General features: G+C 45.8%; 1 protein-coding gene across 1 annotated transcript; it reads left to right on the forward strand.

The window, feature by feature from the left end:
* Nucleotides 1-6,136: 6,136 nt before the first annotated feature.
* otud7b (OTU deubiquitinase 7B) lies at nucleotides 6,137-18,324 on the forward strand (the record flags this gene model as incomplete). Its single annotated transcript, XM_080005860.1, has 11 exons — nucleotides 6,137-6,221; nucleotides 6,829-6,999; nucleotides 8,094-8,324; nucleotides 8,685-8,786; nucleotides 10,280-10,407; nucleotides 11,425-11,531; nucleotides 12,294-12,421; nucleotides 13,340-13,489; nucleotides 14,452-14,566; nucleotides 15,492-15,570; nucleotides 16,855-18,324. The coding sequence occupies 11 exons, from the start codon at nucleotides 6,137-6,139 to the stop codon at nucleotides 18,322-18,324; spliced, it is 2,766 nt and encodes a 921-aa protein (XP_079861986.1).
* Between the last annotated feature and the right edge of the window lie 137 nt (nucleotides 18,325-18,461).

The raw sequence follows: 18,461 nt of genomic DNA on the forward strand, positions 1-18,461 counted from the left end.
TGAGTGTAAGCAGTAATGACTTAGCTTCGCTTTTACCTCACCCCAGTTTGATCCCCGCCTTAGGTTTACAATACACCTTCTTTAGGAATTTAAGACTGTTGACTGTTTTTGATATTTCATGCAGTGGCTTTTTCAGATCATTTAAAATCCCAGGGGCCTTGTTGTGGGAAATTACAGCTTGGCTGAAAGTTGCAAGGCTCACTTAGTATTCAGATGTTTTTCAAATGAGCTTGGCACATCACACTTCTCTCATGCTCTTACTAATCCTCCTCATCCTGTTTTAATGCTAAGCTACATTCCTATGGAGTGTCTGTCATTTGGCTAGTGTTTAGCTCTGTTGCCAAAGACATGTTGTGTAGACATATCGTTATTCCTCTTCACAAAAGTCAAGGTGAAAAAACTAAAGAGATAAACTGAAGGAGTACCACTCTATGCATCCATACCTTTTACTAGGACTGAGTGATTCATCTAATTCAAGCCCACATCGCAATCTAATAGAACACAGTATTCAAATCGCAAAGGTTTAAAAAAAAAAAAAAAAAAAGCTCTTTTTTTATTTCCATGTTACACAATCTAACCAGTAGGGTTGTCCAGGGCCGCTCTTCCAATAGGCGAGATAGGCGGCCGCCTAGCCCAAGGGGGGGCGCGGAGAGGGAGTGTTCGGGGCGCAATTTGCGTACCTGTGTCCCTCTCTGACGGGATTGAAGATGCTTGTGTCAGCGACGTGCACGCCAGCGATGGGGGCACTTTTTCCGTGACTGTCTCACCACTTACCACTTACACTCGCACAAAGAGGATGTATAAAGGTGCACAACATTTTTATAAAAAAATAATAACTTTCTGCTGAAACACTACATATTTTTCAAATGTTGATTTTCAGATTCGGACAATTAAAAGGCTTGAAGTTAAATAAATTGGTCAATATTCTGCTGTGTTGAAGTTTTTTCTTTTTACAATTCAATAGTTACATAAAGTTATGTTATTCATATCAGTTCATGCATCGTTTCATCGTAACATGTGGGCCTGGCCTAAAGGAAAGAGCAGTTTATATGTTGACTGTATCCACTGTTGTGGTCATACCATGGAATGATTTGCTTGTGTTTAGTGAAAAATACAGAAGATAAGGAACTTTAAAAAATCACATACTAAATCGCAATCACAATATGGGTATTAAAAAAAAACGCAATTTGATTATTTTCCCAAATCGTTCAGCCCTACCTTTTACTGTAACGCCTTTCTTTTAAACCTCCAGCTGTCCTGTAGAGTCACTGGGTGGCCAACAATAGATAGATGGCTCAACTGGGTAGATACCTGGTTGCCAATTGTGTAAGAAACTGTGTGTGTGGGTTGGAGGGGGATTCTTTATAAATAGAGTAAAAAAACAAAACAGTTCACGTCTCCAGCACCCCCCACACACACACGCACACACACACACACACACACACACACACACACACACACACACACACACTCCCAGCCCACCTACGGTGACTTCCACAGGGGTGTGGTGACCTCTCTGTGTCTGCTTAATGATCCACGCCACACTACTCAGCACAGCACCCACGTGTGCTTGGCAGCTCTGCTTACATAACTCCCTGTCAGACTAGAGCTCAGCCAGCCACTGATCACTGGCTGCACGCTGCAGGGCTTCTGCTGTCAACCGCCGAGTTCAGGGGCCTCTTTTCACCAATCTTCTTAAGGCTAAAAGTAGCTCCTAGCCGAGACTGATTTGGGAGAAAATCTTGAAAAGAATGTGCACGTCGGTCTGAATCTTTCGGACGAGTGTAGCTGAAATAAACGGGGGCTAATAACCTGTGGCAGATGACTGTCGCTTAAATTCTGAGCTCTCCTCCGTTGGAAAAAAACAGTGTTTTCTCCTTTTTTTACAATGGGATGGCCTCGTTTGTGTGAAAAAATATATATTCCAACAAGTCCTTTTTATATTAATATAAGATAATAGTGTGTTGGGGCACGGGCATTGCAGTGGTGTGTGGTGACCTTGTAATTTGTCCTCATAACAATGTCCTTCATTTGATGAACAAGTTCGCCAGGAAGTAATTACTGTTCTTCCCCAGTTTTGCTTTTCATTGTGATTGCAGGACAGTGTTACATCAAGCTTGTTGTTGCTGTGACACAGGGTTATTCTAGGCTGCTAATTCTAATTATTTCACAAGGTGCCAGACTTGTAAGAGGCTGACAATTAGCCCAACATATTCTTGTCAAGTCAAATTTTATTTTTAGTTTCCTTTATGAAATCTGCGACACTTGCATTTTTTTGTGAAAACCTCACAACCAAGGATGTCATTTGCTGTTGGAGGCTCTCCTTTGTTGATAAGATTCAATAAAATAATAAAGTAAAGCATTTTAATGCAAATATAAGGTTGTCTGTTTAGTTGACAAGGGTTTTCATTTTCCTGCTAGTGGGCAGGAAGTTTATGTTAGGTAAATCTTTTTTTAAACTTAATACACTCGACACTGTCAAACAACTGCCCAACTGAAGCTGGGTATGTAAATTTTGAACTTGGCGCTATGCCACAAAAGCCAGGAGACAAAAGCGACACTTGTGGTTCTGGCGTAATAAATGAGAACCCCCAGAAACAGTAGAAGATTGTGCTGGGGCAACAAAAGACAGTTTTTTGTTTTTTTTGGTTCATTCTGTCCGCTGAAACTAATTTTTTTCTGAAAAATATAATACTTAATCTTAAACATCATGTGACTAACTCAGATGATGTGTTATTTGTGGCTACGCCCTCCCCTCCTAGCAGGGGCCTAATAACAGTGCTGCTCTGACTAATCAAGTCGTAAAATTACTTTTAACGAGACTCAGTAAACCTCAACACAGTAGCCTTTACATGGTGGCCAAGCCCGAGGGAGATGCTAGGTAATGCCCCAACAATTGGAGTTTACACAAATCGATCAATACAACCAGGGCTTGTATCGAAAAGCCATACCTAATGGCAATGCATAGATTTTTTTGGTTATTGATGTCAATGAAATCAATCACAAACCCTAAACGTTGACTTCCTACATCGGAAACTGGAGTTTATTTTTTACTAGCTTGTCGCCACTAAATGAAATGAATTAGTACAGTCATCAATATGTCTTTTCATTTAGCAGTCGTCAAGCAACAAACAGCTGGCATAGGAAAAATAGAGACTGGCAATTTTAAACGGGATTCTCATGGTCATACACCGTATTACCTCTATGAAAGGGCCTAATTACCTCTATGAAAGACAGAAAGACTGTGCTCTATTCAGGGCAAGCTACATACGTTTTTGTGTCATGCGTGAACATGAAAAAGGTGTGACCCTGTTGGATTTTCCGGGTGTCGGTGTGTCTTTACTGGACACTTGGGAAATGTTTACATATTATAAATATCATGAAGACAGTCACTCGGTTAATAAATAAAAGCACATCATGTGGGTAATTTGCTTGAGAACTGAACAGTGTTAAGGTATCTTATTTGTATCAGGATATCTTTTTTTTCTTTTTTTTTTCCCCCAAATGCTCCATAGGTCATGTTGTCTCATGGGTCCCAGGAGAGGTTGGAAAAATGTGCCGTCTCTTTCTAACATCAAAATTTTACAGAGTTCCCCTCTCAAAATTAACCACGCCACATTTCTGCTTGTCATTTCAGATTGATAATGATCCAGATAATGTCCGCGCACAGTTTATCCACATCCCATTTATGCACCTGGCCACATTAATGCATCTTGCCTCACCAAATAGAAATCAGATTGCATCTACCCATTGCTCTCCCTCCGTATGTTTAGCTTCCACGATTATGATCTTGTGTAAAGGTGGTCGGCGCCAAAGCAATTTTTTTGTTATTTGCTTTTGTCCTCCAAGGTAGAGGGAAAATCCGAGTCCCAACAGTTCCAGTTTTCAAGTTGGAGAAGGTGACAGGGTCTGTTACTGCAACTATTGGGATTGCATCCTTTTAAGCAACAATTGAAATAGCCAATTGGGTGAGAGCGGGAGGATAGTGCTTGGCACTTCACTGAGTTATCCAATCTGATTTAAATCCAATTGAATGTGTCTTGGTTGTATTCACACTTTGCGTTTTAGCGATAAAATTGTCTCAAGACCTGTACTAGGAATTGTGCATTGCAGCCAATCATCTTTGACCCCTCATTGGTATAAACCTGCCCCTAGGCACCGCCTGCCTTGAACTGGGGGGGGGGGGGGGGGCTCCTATCACTATGAGTCAACCAGCCAATGACTTAATGGCATGTGGGGAAAAAATGAAGCAACAATCTTTTGGGGACGACTCAGGTGGCTCGGGAGGCAGAGCGGGTCGACCAGTAATCAGAGGATTCCTGGTTCTATCCCCGGCTCCTCCTTTTGGCACGTCGTAGTGTAAAGTGTAAAGTTCTTTGAGTAATCGCAAGATTAGAAAAGCGCTATATAAATGCAGTCCATTCAAAATCAATATGAATTAAATATTTGAAATATTTTTTCAGAGCTCCAATAAGCTGGAGAACTGAACGGGAAGCATTTGAGATTTGCTAGAAAATTGTTGGAAAAGCAGATTGAAGTAGTGCGGTTCGTGCAAGTAAACGATGGCTCGTAATAATTTCCAAAAGGGTATTAGATCTGGTACTTGAATCAAAACTTTCAGCGAAAGACAAAAGAACTTTGATTTCATAACTTAACAATAGCATCTCTGTATTAGATGCCCAGTGTGGGCTCGGCTCGGCTCGTGTGTGTGTGTGTGTGTGTGTGTGTGTCTGTGTGTGTGTGTGTGTGCGCGCGCGCTCTAGAATGCTATAGGATCCTGCAGAGGAGGCAGCCTCTGTGCAGGGAGCAGACCAGAAATATTCCACTGGCTGAGAAAGGCCCTTTGTACCGAGGCTCTTTTTCTTTCTGCTCTCTTCCGTGCCTTTTATAATGATGAGAAACGAAGGGAGGGAAATGGGTAGGGAAAAGATAGAGGGGAGAGGTTTAAGGAGGGTAAACTGGTGATTCATCGTGCCCAGTGGTGAAGAGTTCACTGAGTCAGAGCTGAGCCTCAGACATGGGGGTGGGGGCAGCGGAGGAGCAGCGGGTGGGGATGGATGGTGGGAGGTAGCTGGAAAAATCTGGACCAGATGAAGGCGTCGGTATTTTCACACTGAAACAGAACTTTTCCGGCAAAAATACACACAAAACCAAACAAACACAGTTGCTGTGTCCAAAATGCATACTTCTTTTCTTTCTGGTGGTTCCTTTTATGTAATGTTCTTCATGTCCACTTTAAACTGTTTTTCAGCAAGACTTGTCATTGGCTTTATAGAAAAGCGGTCGACTCACTGCTGATGTTTGTTTCCTGAATTGTTAAAATCAACGTGAGTTGTTTTTTTTCGTTTTTTTTTTTCGGGTGGGATATGGGAAGGCTGCATCTGAAGCTCTATCGATGTTTTCAACAGCCTTAATCTTTGTGAGATGGAGGCCACGTGCGGTGGGAATGCAGTGAGTCATGTTCCAGTCAGTGATGGAGTAGCTTCAGAAAGCTGAAGGCACAGAACAGTGAACACAGGTGAGCATGATGAGGATTTTGGGCGGCGTGGAGTGGTCGTGCCCTCCTGCCAAAGAGTCCCGGCCGCAAGCTCCCCGCACGTGGCCAGATCTGAGGACTTAAGTGAGCACTTTTGTCTAGAAACCTGTTGGCGGTGTGTGCCGCTGTTGTCATGGGTGGAACATGTGACGGGTAAAAGGGTCAAAGGTGACTTGGGCAAAACAAGCTTGGGCACGAACGAGGGGTGAACAGGTTTGTGATGTCAGTGTGCCGGCTTTGTTGTTGTTTGTGGGGGTGCCGGGCTTGTATCACACCTTTCATCTCTCGCCTTAAGCTATTGTGCACATTTTCCAGAAAATGCCGCGACAAACTTTTTTTTATCGCTTTTATGCTGAGTGAGCGTTTGATCTAATTTCCGTGTTGTTCTCTTTCCAGGTGTGACTGGCGGTTCAACGTGGAGTAACGACCTGCTCCCCTCCCCTCCCCCCACCCCCCCCCCACCCCCCACCCCACCCCCTTTCCCCTGGCTGTTGCGGTCCTGTTTCGGGGGACTGATTCCCAGCATTGTTTCATCCGTCAGTTTGTTGATTTTTTTTCTCCGCCCTGATGCCCCCCACTGCCCTGTAACTTCATGATCACATGACCGTGGATATGGATACAGTCCTGTCCGACTTTGTCCGTTCAACTGGAGCCGAACCAGGACTGGCCAGAGACCTGCTTGAGGGTGAGTAGCACAGCGTTATGGGATATGATTACACTAGTCTTGTTTGGGGTACAACCACCGCGTCTACAGAGAATAAAAGTATATATTTCGGAACGCAATGCAAATTTTTGTTGGTGGTATTGGTGGGCCATTGGCGATGGCTATTTAAAATGTTTCAAAGGCGTAGAGTTCCTGGGACTTCTTTTAAATATGGAAAAAAAGCTTGTAAAAGTCTGCAGCAATCAGAGTCTGAGTCAAGGCTGCTGGTAGGTTAAATTATCATACACTAGCAGAAGGAAGGTATATGAAGAATCGGCTCTCTGTTGCCTAGCAGCAGCATAAGCTGCACATAGGAAAATGGGTTAGAATCGTACTGTAATGCACTGCAGTGCACAGCAATGAGCCAGCAACACCAGACCAACTCTGAATTCTCACTCCTACCCGAGGAAACGGAAGGTGGCAGCGGCCTTTACATTAGATAAGGAAGCACATGGTTGTGCTGCCTTGGGGTAAATATTTAAACTCATCGCAGGAGTGTCAGGACGACGGCTGACACAGAGTCTAGGTTTCTCCGTCGGGTTGGACCTGTCCGCTCCGACCGATCTGGATGTCTTCATTTTGTCCGCAGGCAAGAACTGGGATTTCACCGCTGCCCTCAGTGACTTTGAGCAGCTGCGACAGGTGCATGCTGGGAACCTGTCATACTCTTTTGCAGAGGAGAGGACGTACGCTCCCCCCGAAAAGGAAATGGCTCGAGTAGGACGGCCCATCCTCCACCGCCAAGACGAGGTGGTGCAAGGTAAGGCTGCTGTGTAGCTGCTGTTTTGAGAGACTCGAAGTAGTCTCGATTTGATTGATAGATTTGGATGCATCAGTGTGGAGTCATGGCTAACTGACCGTCAGCACACTGTGAAGTCCGTTCATATCTTTTGATTCGGGTTTAGTCTTAATGGCACACTCGCACAGTAATTGCCGAAAATAGGAAGGAATTTAGTTGAAACCAAACAAGGCTGGTTAGTCTATTCAAATGAAACAAACCTGCCAGATTGAATAGGTGTTCACTGCAGCCCTCGAGGCTTCGGAGCGGGAACATTTGAAAGGATGTGTCGGCTTGAATATCTGTGAGCACATGTGTGCGTGTATGTCACCTAGCTTGGAGGGCTACAGTAATCCCCAAATAAACTGACTCAGTTGGGTTATTTCTGTGCTGTTTTCCAGCAGTTCTGCGGTTTATTAACTTGCTTAACGAAGGCAAACGTGAAACGGAACACATTGAAACACCCATCTATGTATGAAAGAAGAACTCCATAATACAATGTAGGCTCAATTATTATGAATTATTGATAAAGGCAGTGTTTCTCACCTACATAAACAATGAAGTGGCTTCTAGCGCATCAGCTGGCTCGCTTTGTTACAGTCTCCACAACACACTTTTAAAAATTCTAATTTTATCGATATTTTGTTGTACATTGTACCATAGAATAATTTTTTTTATATACTTCCATGGGAGACACAACTTGCTTTCCAGTGAGTAGTCTGCTTTTGAGACAAATGTTTTGAAAGTAATGGGAGTCAATGGAGGGACAAACTTGAAACACAGCCACCACAGAAGCTACTTGTAAAAATGTATTGAGGTTAGGAGCATATACAGTCAAATGTTGTACAAAACTTCTATATCGCTTCCAGCATCCGCTGGTATCAAGCACTGATCCCGTCACTTTGCTTTTTCTATAATATTTGGCATGTTTGACGTGGCTCTTGGTATTGGATTTTAGTATTGGGGATATTCTTTGTCGTCAAAAATCAATATCAACGTACCCCTAAATAAAATAAGTTCCCTAGAGTAACCTAGGACGTGATCCTCATTGCACCGGGGTCGTCGCCCTCTCTCAGCAGCTACAGAGAAGCGCCTGTCGAGGGGCATCTCCCACGCCAGCTCCACCATCGTGTCCCTCGCCCGCTCTCACATCTCCAGCACGGGGGGCAGCAGCAGCGAGCTCCTCCTGGACACGCCACTCTGCACTTTCCAACTACCGGACCTTACCATGTACCGGGATGAATTCCGCGGCTTCATTGAGAGAGACCTGATCGAGCAGTCCATGATGGTGGCCTTGGAGCACGCTGGTGAGTGGGCTGGAACGTGGAGAGCTTTATTTCACACGATGAGAGGAAGAGAAGACCGTCAACTGTTCTTAAATAATAATAATAATAATAATAATAATAAATGAGTGCAGAATTGATAGCGGTTATGGGAACAGCCTTTCAAGTTATTTGCTCTTTTAAGAGTTTTATCATATCAGAGATGATAAAGCTCTATCATACAATCACACAACAATTAAATTCTTACCATGTTACCCGACTCAAAAAATGAAGCAACAGCTTTTACTCAAATGAGGGTGTGAGTTGATGCAGCAGTCAAGCTCTGCTTACTTTGTTCACGTGTTTTTGTGTTCCAATTAGCTGAATGAGTTATTTCCCTCCCAGGTCGACTGAACTGGTGGACGCGGGTGGGACCTAACTGTCAGAGTCTGTTACCTCTGGCAACGAGTGGCGACGGAAATTGCCTGTTACACGCAGCCTCGCTAGGTGAGTGTCCCTGGCGCTTTTAAACGAGACCCCAATACAGTGGAAGTTCACACCCCATTAACGTTCATTATGAGAGCGCCATTGTTAGCTTAAGTACTAATTGTAGCTTACACTGTTCAGTGCACATTAGGTTAGCCTGTGCAGCCCACGGTAGAGCCCGAGCTCGGAAAATTAATTAGTTTTAACTGACAAGCATCATTCAGTCCTGTACTACAGCTCCTGTGTGGTGATACGGAAGTAATATCCATGTATTTAATATGTTAATATCAGATGCTGAAGAGCACGTTAAAGTATGTGTATTTTCTACTGCCCTTTTATGAAAGCAGACCACTAGACAGATCAAAAAAGACATTGTTATTCATTTTCACCCATGCAATGGGCCACTGTTATAAAGACAGATTGATTTTATTTGCCTCTTGCCAGGAGGGTTAAAATATGTCAATAGCAGGTCTACTGCAGTTGAGAAATATGTATAAAGCAAACCTTGACTCCTCCACTATCAGCTTTTAATATTATAAGACATTTAGATTTTTGATAAAAGGGGAAGTTGGCAGATCCCAGTTTCAATAAAGACTTACGGTGCAAAAATCCCTTAGTAACGTCATGTGGTCAAAATAAAAGGAAGCATGTGTTTTTAGATGTGTCATTTGTTGGTTTTCCATCCAAATGAGCAAACTTCAGGCAACATTTTAAAAAGCCAACGAAATAAAATGAGAATCAACACTTATTCTGATCAACTGATCTTAGGCAACTTAATTGACCTACAGGTCATCAAAAGAATACAGATCATGTTTATTTAACAACAGCAGCAGTGACTCAGGGGAGAGAATGACGTGGGTTGGAGATGTACCGGTGCATGCAGATGGAGGCGTCCAAAATGCCGATTTCTGTCCTGACTTAAGTAGCCTTATCCCATGCTGCGCCATAAAGGCAAAGTCTAAACTTGGTATCTCCCACTGTCATGTATAGCTGGAGGAATTTCCGTCTCTCCTTTAGAAGGTGCCTGAGGCTTCAAGTGTTCACCCGGGTTTCTTGAACCCTGGAGTGACTCGGGGCCCGGCGGGGAGCGTGGGGGGTTCTCTGCTGTGCTCCCCATGGTGCGAGTCCCACGCTCACAACATTTCACGGTCCCCCATGCGGAAGAGAAGTCAATAACCTCTGACTTTGATTTTGGATTCTAAATGGAAAATTAAATGATGGAATGATACACAGATATTTCTGTCTATTTACACGCCAGCATCCAGGATACCAACGTGTGTCGCATCGCGCAGGTAAAGAAGCCAAAATGTGCGGGTCGTCCGGGGTGTCTTGTTCACATAAGAGCCGATCAGAGGTGGAGCCGATAAAAAAACAGGCTTTTCCTTTTCCACTGATGACAAATGCCGGATGTTAGCGGGTGTTACCGGGTTTTTGTTGCAGTGGAAAAGGGGTATATAACGCTCAAAGCCTTGTCGTGAGAGGCTCACAAACGAACTACCCTCTGTCTGCCGCAGGTATGTGGGGCTTCCACGACCGGGACCTGATGTTACGGAAGTCCTTGTATGCACTGATGGACCACGGTCAGGAGCGGGAGACTCTGAGACGCAGGTGGAGATGGCAGCAGACGCAGCAGAACAAAGAGGTGAGTTCACGGCCAGTCGGAGTCGCTCTGCCCCAGGTGGCTCCGGACAGAAGAAGCTTTTGTTGCTGTACAGCGTCAGGGTTCTGTTATATCTGTCGTGCAGAGGCGAGCTATCCTGTTCCACCGCGTGGAAGCCTCTTCCTATTCAGATATTTTCAGCTTAGCTTTGAACTAGTCTTCCTTCAAGCTCTTTTAATCTTCAAGATCTTTTAATGCAAATTTGTATATTTTTACCCTTCTGTTTTTATCTTTTAATGCATTGCATTTTTCTTCTTTGCCATTTGTTTTATTATTATTATTGTCATTATTATAATTTGATTGCCTTTTATTAATGTAAAGCACTTGCATGTTGTGTAAGAAAGGTCCGACGTTTGAAAACTCCACGGGTTCATGCAAGCAAAAAGTGCTTTGAGACAGTGTTGTTTGCCGCACGTTTTGTACAACCAAGCTTGAATCGGGCTTTGTTGTTTGTTGACCTTCATGGCATTGCGATGACTGTACGCCAGGAGTGGGAACTAAATGTTCAGAGAATCCTCCCTTCCTCTTCTGAGCAAGTAACAGACCATAGGTGTTGTTCAGCAGCCGCAATAAATGGTTTTGGTGGTTTGAGGATCTCCCCCAAAAGTTTTAAACCGTATGAAGGTTAAATATGTCAACGGTGAAAAAGGGGAGCAAAAACAATCTTACCCACATAGAAGAAGATTCAAGAAGATGTTTGATTCGTGAGGACACTCTTTCTGCTATGTGCATGACAAACAGGTTCTCAAATTTCATTGCAGTCTTGCCAAGAACCAGCCATCTGATTAGCCGGCATAAATTCAATGCTTGCTTTTGTGACATTTAGCACTCCTTCTCTAATGTGTGTGTGTGTGTGTGTGTGTGTGTGTGTGTGTGTGTGTGTGTGTGTGTGTGTGTGTGTGTGTGTGTGTGTGTGTGTGTGTGTGTGTGTGTGTGTGTGTGTGTTGTGCGTGCGTGCGTGCGTGCGTGCGTGCGTGTGCGACCGTCCGCCCTGCTCAGTCTGGCCTGGTGTACACAGAGGAGGAGTGGCAGAAGGAGTGGAATGAGCTGCTGAAGCTTGCATCCAGTGAGCCCAGGATACACTATAGTACCAACAGCACCAACGGGTAACGTCTGGCCTGGACAACGCGGGGCCTGTTGGCGTCACACATCTTTATTCATGAACACACAGGCTTCACCAGCGGGAGCCAACTGGCTCCCAACCCACGTTGAAGTCGGACGCTGCTTTACCGTGACATGTTACAGAAGGCGTATGGGTTCAGTCAGTGAAGCTCAGCGTGGGGAATATATGTAGGGAGCAACGTTTTGAATACTATCCGGTCATCGGAAAGTAAAAAGCACGGCATCCTCATTTAAGAAGTGGCTTCATTCTAAAAATGCATTTTTCCTAGCTCACATCTTTGTGTTCTCCAGCTGTGGCTGACCACACCATGACACCCGCTTATCACGTCGGTGATCATTAAACTGGCTTGTTTGTTTTTGTTTGTGTCTGGTGTGGACAAAATGGTACAAAACATCATCAGTGATGTTTATGTTTCATCATTTACCAGATGCAGCTCCATAGACAGTTCCACTACCACTGACGAATGTACGTTTGTCAGTGGTAGTGGAACTGCCTGCACTTCCTTCAGTAAGATTGAAAGGAGTTGTTTTTTTCTTTGGCGTTTGTCTGTCGTCATCAGCAGCCTTCAATAGGAGCAATTATCATCTCAGGTCACAGCTGGATATGTTGTTTCTAATTTACAAATCAGTTCAAACTGAACACAAACATAAAGGGGGGGTGGTTAATGATGATTGTCAAATTAAAACCCATTTCATGCCCTGGCCTTGCTGCTTTAACTAATTGAGCGCTGCGCCGTTGTGGGCAGGGCCGACCCCTCGGAGGAGCCCGTGTACGAGAGCCTAGAGGAGTTCCACGTGTTTGTCCTGGCTCACGTCCTCAGGAGACCCATCGTGGTGGTGGCTGATACCATGCTCCGAGACTCTGGAGGAGAGGGTAAGTCCGGCTGACATGGTCCACATGGGGGTCGTTTACATCGGGATGGCAGTAATGAGTCTGAGGGCAGCGGCTCAGGAGGTCTAGTAACCGGAAGATTGCAGGTTCGATCCTCCTGGTCGCGTGCTAATGTGTCCTTGAGCGAGACACCGAACCCCCTAACTGCTCCCCGGGCGCCACTATTTGTCAGCCCGCTGCTCCTAGATATGTCAGTTGCATCAGTACTTTTACTCTGTGCGATCACAATTAGTTGAATCTAATCTAATCTAATAATTACTGGCATATAATCAATTTCTCTCCATTAGACATGTACGTAAGTCCCATTGCTTTAATATCCAATATGTTGAATATGGCATGTGATAAGGGGTTTCTGCTGGTGACATTCTCTGGTATAAACACCCTATATTGGCCTGGTACATTTATTTTACTGTTAAATGCTTGATGACTTTTGTTTTAACTCTCTTAATATTAGATGGGTGTTACATTTTGATATCTTGTGCTTAGGGATTTCACTACCCATATCAGGGTTTTATTTGTGAAGTAAACGTCAACTCTCAGGTCCAAAAAGCAGGTGAAAACAAAGACGGCAAATTCTCCCAACTGTCCGTGGGGCCTGAAAATTGTGAAGACGGTCAATTTGCCTTGCACACGTTTGGCAGTTGTAGCGTTTGCTTGAGATTGAAAAGATTGAAAATATTTGAGATTTAAAAGTGAGAGTGATCGCCCTCCTGGTTGGAAATGACTCCTTTCGTCATGATAGCCAGATTTTCAGGTGCTCGGATGAAGGCTCTCCTTTCACGACTCACTTGTTATAATTGATTGAGTGTTTTTGGTGCAGGAAACATTGCCGTCGGGTTCCCTACAGTCTATAATCATCCCTCCCTCATCACCTTCTCCACCTCCCTCCCCTCCACCCAGCATTTGCTCCCATTCCGTTCGGAGGTATCTACCTACCGCTGGAGGTGCCAGCTGCCAAGTGCCATCGCTCACCGCTGGTGCTGGCGTACGACCAGGCTCACTTCTCAGCCCTGGTCTCCATGGAACAGAAAGACGGCTCCAAAGAGCAAGGTAAAAGCCGCCGTCGCTCATCCTTATTACTGTATATTCACTTCTGCGCTTTATCACTGTGGCCCTCGACGGCGGCTGTTAAGAGCTGCCGTCGAGCAAGGCGTTTAGCAAGGCAGAGATTCCTGGGGAGGCTCTTCTGTTTGTGTCTCAAGAAACAGTTTTTTAATGATTTATGAAGGGTTTGCTTATAAATGTAAACTACATAGTTATTGTTTTTAAACGCAGCCCAACACAGAACTCTATAAGAATGAATTTGCTTAGAACAGAGACTGGAACCTGTGCATAATCTTAGAATACATTAACTTTACTATTTAATCACTTTTCGAATATAACAATGTTTCACCGGAAATGAAGCAATAATTTGAGTGATGTTTTTATTTATTTTTGTATTTATTGCGAAACTGTAGCAACAATTTCATTTAAAAATATACAAAAGTATTATATATAGTGGATGTTTACTATATGAGGCGATTTAACATTGCCAAGTTGATTTTATGTGATATTTGAGCAATTTCTTTTGGCTTTTATACAAACAATGGGAAGTCAATTTGAATATCTACTTGGATGTAAAAAAACATTGCGATTTTTTAAAATGCTGGATCTAGTAAAACCAAGACGCTTGGAAATAAGCTCTCACCAGGGTTAAAAAAATACAGAAATGTTTTTCTTTTGGCGAATAACTGACAGGCAATTCCCATTTTTGAGCAAATCATTCTGGAATTGCATTGACGCAACAGTGTGCCTGTTTTACTAGTTTGTGTGTTAATCAAACTCTAGTTATTCATTTAGTTATTTTTTTACAGGAAGTTTTTGAATTCACCATTTTTTTTTTTATCAGAAGCAAATAATTGAATGGATATGAATCATATTTCAGACTTGGATTGACACACCCTCTTAACAGGACGATGCAAGGATGGTACTGGATTTAAAATAATAAATGCTTTCTGAATATCACCCCACAGTTGTGATCCCTCTCACTGACTCGGAGCATAAGATGCTGCCGGTGCACTTTGCTGTTGACCCTGGGAAGGACTGGCAGTGGGGAAAGGACGACACGGACAATGTCATGCTGGCCAGGTACGATCTGGTTCCTGCAGAAAAACCTTGTATTTCCTTCTCTCGTTTGCCTTCTTTTCGTCAGCTTATCTGATCCAAAGAGTAAAGATTGCGATTATGGGTTTTGTCACAAAACTCACTGTTTTGCATTTGTGTCCGTGCCAACCTCTGTGTATGAGGCAGACGTCTGTCCGTTTACAGCAGTGTGGCTGTCAGGGGGATTGATCTCTGACTCCAGATTAGTCGCGCTCACTGCCAGTGACAATACGATTAACTCTTAATGCCTTCTATGAACAGCAAGTAGGGGGTGACCAAAATAGCAACCGAATATAAATAACTGGCTAGGATGAGCTGCTTCCACTGAGTTTTGAGGTCTTGTTGAGTTGAAGTAGTCAGCAATGCATAAATTATGATACAAAGACTCAAATTCCCGCTTTGCGTCTCGTCTTTTAGGCCTCCACACTGTTTCAATGCTGGCTTACAGACTCTATACAGTGTGTCCCAAACTAAAACCGGCTTTGTACATCGAATAATCATTAACGAGCACTCTGCCGAAGTGTCTGTTTGTTTAGAAAAGGTGACTCAGTTGAAGGTTTAACCTGAATGTAAATGCAGGCATTTATTCTCGACAACAAACATTCACTAGCTCCTCTGTCGCCGTCCACTGTGTTTTTTCATAGCGATTATCACGTGTTATTTATTGATTTGCAGTGTGGGAAGGACCACGACGCGTACCTAGGACGTGAAACTTCTTGAATGCACTACATTACCTTTCCCATCTTGTTTGTCTTTATCCAATGGACACACTCTTTGGGTTGAACACAGGATGCAAAATAACTCTAGAACAGCTACAGAGATATCTTACCAATCTGGTGCTGTGCTCTCTTTCTCTCTCTCTCTCTCTCTCTCTCTCTCTCTCTCGCTCTCTCTCCCCTACTTTTCACAGTGTTGCCCTCTCGTTGGAGGCCAAGCTCCAGATGTTACACAGCTACATGACGGTCACCTGGCTGCCTTTACCCTGTGAGGTAAACATAAGCTTGCGCAAGTTTGCATTTTTAAATAAGTTGGCTCAAAGATCTTCCTTGCAGCAGAGGAACGTATTTAACAAGACATAAAGGTATTTGGAAGAGTAGGCAAATCAGACTGGACAGTAAAGTTGAATATTTTCCCCCTGTGACAGTGGCGTTTGTCCCTTTGCGACCAAGTAAACTACATGAGCTGTGTCGTGTTTCTGGATGTAGGGGACCTTTTCACTCTTCAGGTCCTCGTTTTACTATTTTATCAGAGCAGCAATGTCTCAGTGCCGTTAAAAAAAAAAAAAAAAAAAAACTCCATCAACCGGCTCCACTGGGCCGACTGGGTGAAAAAATGACACCACACAGCCACTGTTTGAAAGGCCTCTTGTGCACCGCACACTAATGGCAGAAAGTTAGGAAGGATAACAAGTTCATGGTGATTTCACGGTGATCCGAGCGTGTGTGTTACCGTCTTCTTAAAGAAGATGTTTCTGTTTGCAGATGCAGGGGGGCACAGGCCCAGTTCTGCCTCCGTGTGTGTGTGTGTTGTGTGTGGTGTGTGTGTGTGTGCGTGCGCGCTTGAACAACAAGGCGGGACATTTGGGAAACAGCAGTTGTTGTCGCGTCGTAGTGAGGCCACATCATCTAGGTCACGCCGTTCCTACATAAAGTGTTTTTCTGTGGAAGTTGATTGAATGTGCGAATGACTCATTCAAATTTTCTGTTTGTCTACGTTCGCCCTTCTGCTAGCTGAATAATTCTGCCGCACCTCTTTCTCTCTTTCATCCAGATACTGGTTTCCATCTAATGTGTTTGCATATGGTGGTGGTTTGGTCAGCTTCAGGGCGGTGAGATAAAATTTGTGGCCAATGAATATTCAGACTTTTTGGGCACTTTTATTTTCTCCTCTCGAGTTCCCCAGTTCAAATTCCTATGATCTGGTGCTGTGTTTTGAAGCAACAGTATGATGGAGGGTCGTGTCAAAACAAAAGAAAGCCGCTCCAAAGCCCCGTTGAATTTAGTCAGAAAAAAACCCCGATGATGGCGCTTTTTTTTTTTTTTTTTTTTTTTTTTTTTTCATCAGTCGACCAATCGCGACCGAGTGCAAACAGCAAACAAAACAAAGTAGCTTGAGCGAAGCTGTGGTCGGTTGTTATGGCTATAGTGTGCGCGTTGTCTGAGCCACTTATTTCATATAAGCACAAGTAACACTCCAGGCAGTTCTATTTATACTCAAACCGCAGTGTGTGAGCGCGGCCTCAGAGTTTGTTTCTGTTTCTGCTTCTCCTGCAGCAAGCTCCTTTGGCCCAGCCGGAGTCTCCCACGGCGTCGGCAGGTGAGGACGCCCGGACGCCCCCGGACTCCGGGGAGTCTGACAAGGAGTCGGTCAGCAGCAGCTCCAACGGCAACGTAGAAACGCCCACGGGAGCGTTGGTCAATGGGGGCGTGGCCTCGGGCAAGAACAACTCCTCCTCCTCGTCCAGCTCGTCCAGTAACAGCTCGGCGGGAACCGGGACGGCGGCAAAGGACAAGAGCAAGAAAGAGAAGGAGAAGAAGCGGGCCGACTCGGTGGCCAACAAGCTGGGCAGCTTTGGGAAGAGCCTGGGCAGCAAGCTGAAGAAGAACGTCGGAGGCCTGATGACTGGAAAGAATGCGGGAGCGGCGGGAGGGGTCAAGCCGGAGGGCGGGGAGAAGAAGAAGGGCTCCCTCAGGGGGAGGAAGGGCAGTAAGGACAGCTCGCCCTCCGCCCACGCCTCAGAGGATTCTGGGAAGGGCTCGCCCTCCTCGGGCAGCGAGCGCCTCAACGGGACAGGCGGCAGCACCAGCAGCGGGGGCAGCAGCACGGAGACCGACCCCTACAAATACAGCGCCGACGTCAAGGTCAGCCTGGGCATCCTGCGCGCCGCCATGCAGGGTGAGCGGAAGTTCATCTTCGCCGGGCTCCTCACCACCAGCAACCGCCAGCCCTTCCAGGAGGAGATGATCCAGCGCTACCTCACAGACGCTGAGGAGCGCTTCCGCGGCGAGCAGGAGCAGCAGCGCCGCGACGCCGACAGGAAGGGCGTCGCCAACGGCGTCCCGCTGGCCAAGAAGGAAGTGGCTGGCGTGGCGGAGCCGGGCTACCAGCCATACGAGGCCAAAGAGGAGGCGCTGGAGGGCCCGCCGGCCTCCTTCAACCACCTCAAGCCCGCGCCGCTCAGCCCCTCCATGTACTCTGCCGTGGTGCCCATCCCCCGGCCCTCCTTTGTAGAGCAGCCCCCGGCGTTGGCCCCCCCCGCCCAGCACCTTCAAGTGCACGTTTACATGGAGCCGCCGCCCAGTTGGCGCTGCGGCTCCCAGGCGTCCTCCTACCCCGGCCTCCCCTCCTACGCCACCCTTCCCAGACACTACCCGTCCGCGCAGGGTCCCCCCCACCCCCAGTACAAGCTCCCTCAAGGCCCCGGCTCCCTCAGCCCCTCCCGACTCACCCCGAGCTCCTACACTCCCTCGTACCCGCTGGAGATCGACCCCCCGGACTACCCTGCGGCTGAGCCGGCGGCTGGGGGCTACAGCAACGGTTTCCGGGACCCTCGCAGCGGGCTCCCCCCTGTCAGACATTACTCACTGGGCAGCGCCGGCGGCCTGGCCAGCCTGCAGACCAGCCGCTGCCGGACGCCCAGCTGCACCTATTACGGACACCCCGAGACGGGCAACTACTGCTCCTACTGCTATCGGGAAGAGCTGAAGAGGAGGGAGACGGAACCGGCCATCCACAGGTTCTGAGGAGGAACCGCGTCCAAGTTTGAATTCGCTAAGTTGCCTTTCTTTGCAGTAAAAAAAATAAAATTTAAAAAAAAGCTAACTGAAGAGCGAGGGGGTGTTCACCTCTGAAAGGTGGGAGAGAGGCCTGACCGGCCGCT

Source organism: Zeus faber (assembly GCF_960531495.2).
Source record: "Zeus faber genome assembly, chromosome: 8".
In the NCBI taxonomy this organism is placed as follows: Eukaryota; Metazoa; Chordata; class Actinopteri; order Zeiformes; family Zeidae; genus Zeus; species Zeus faber.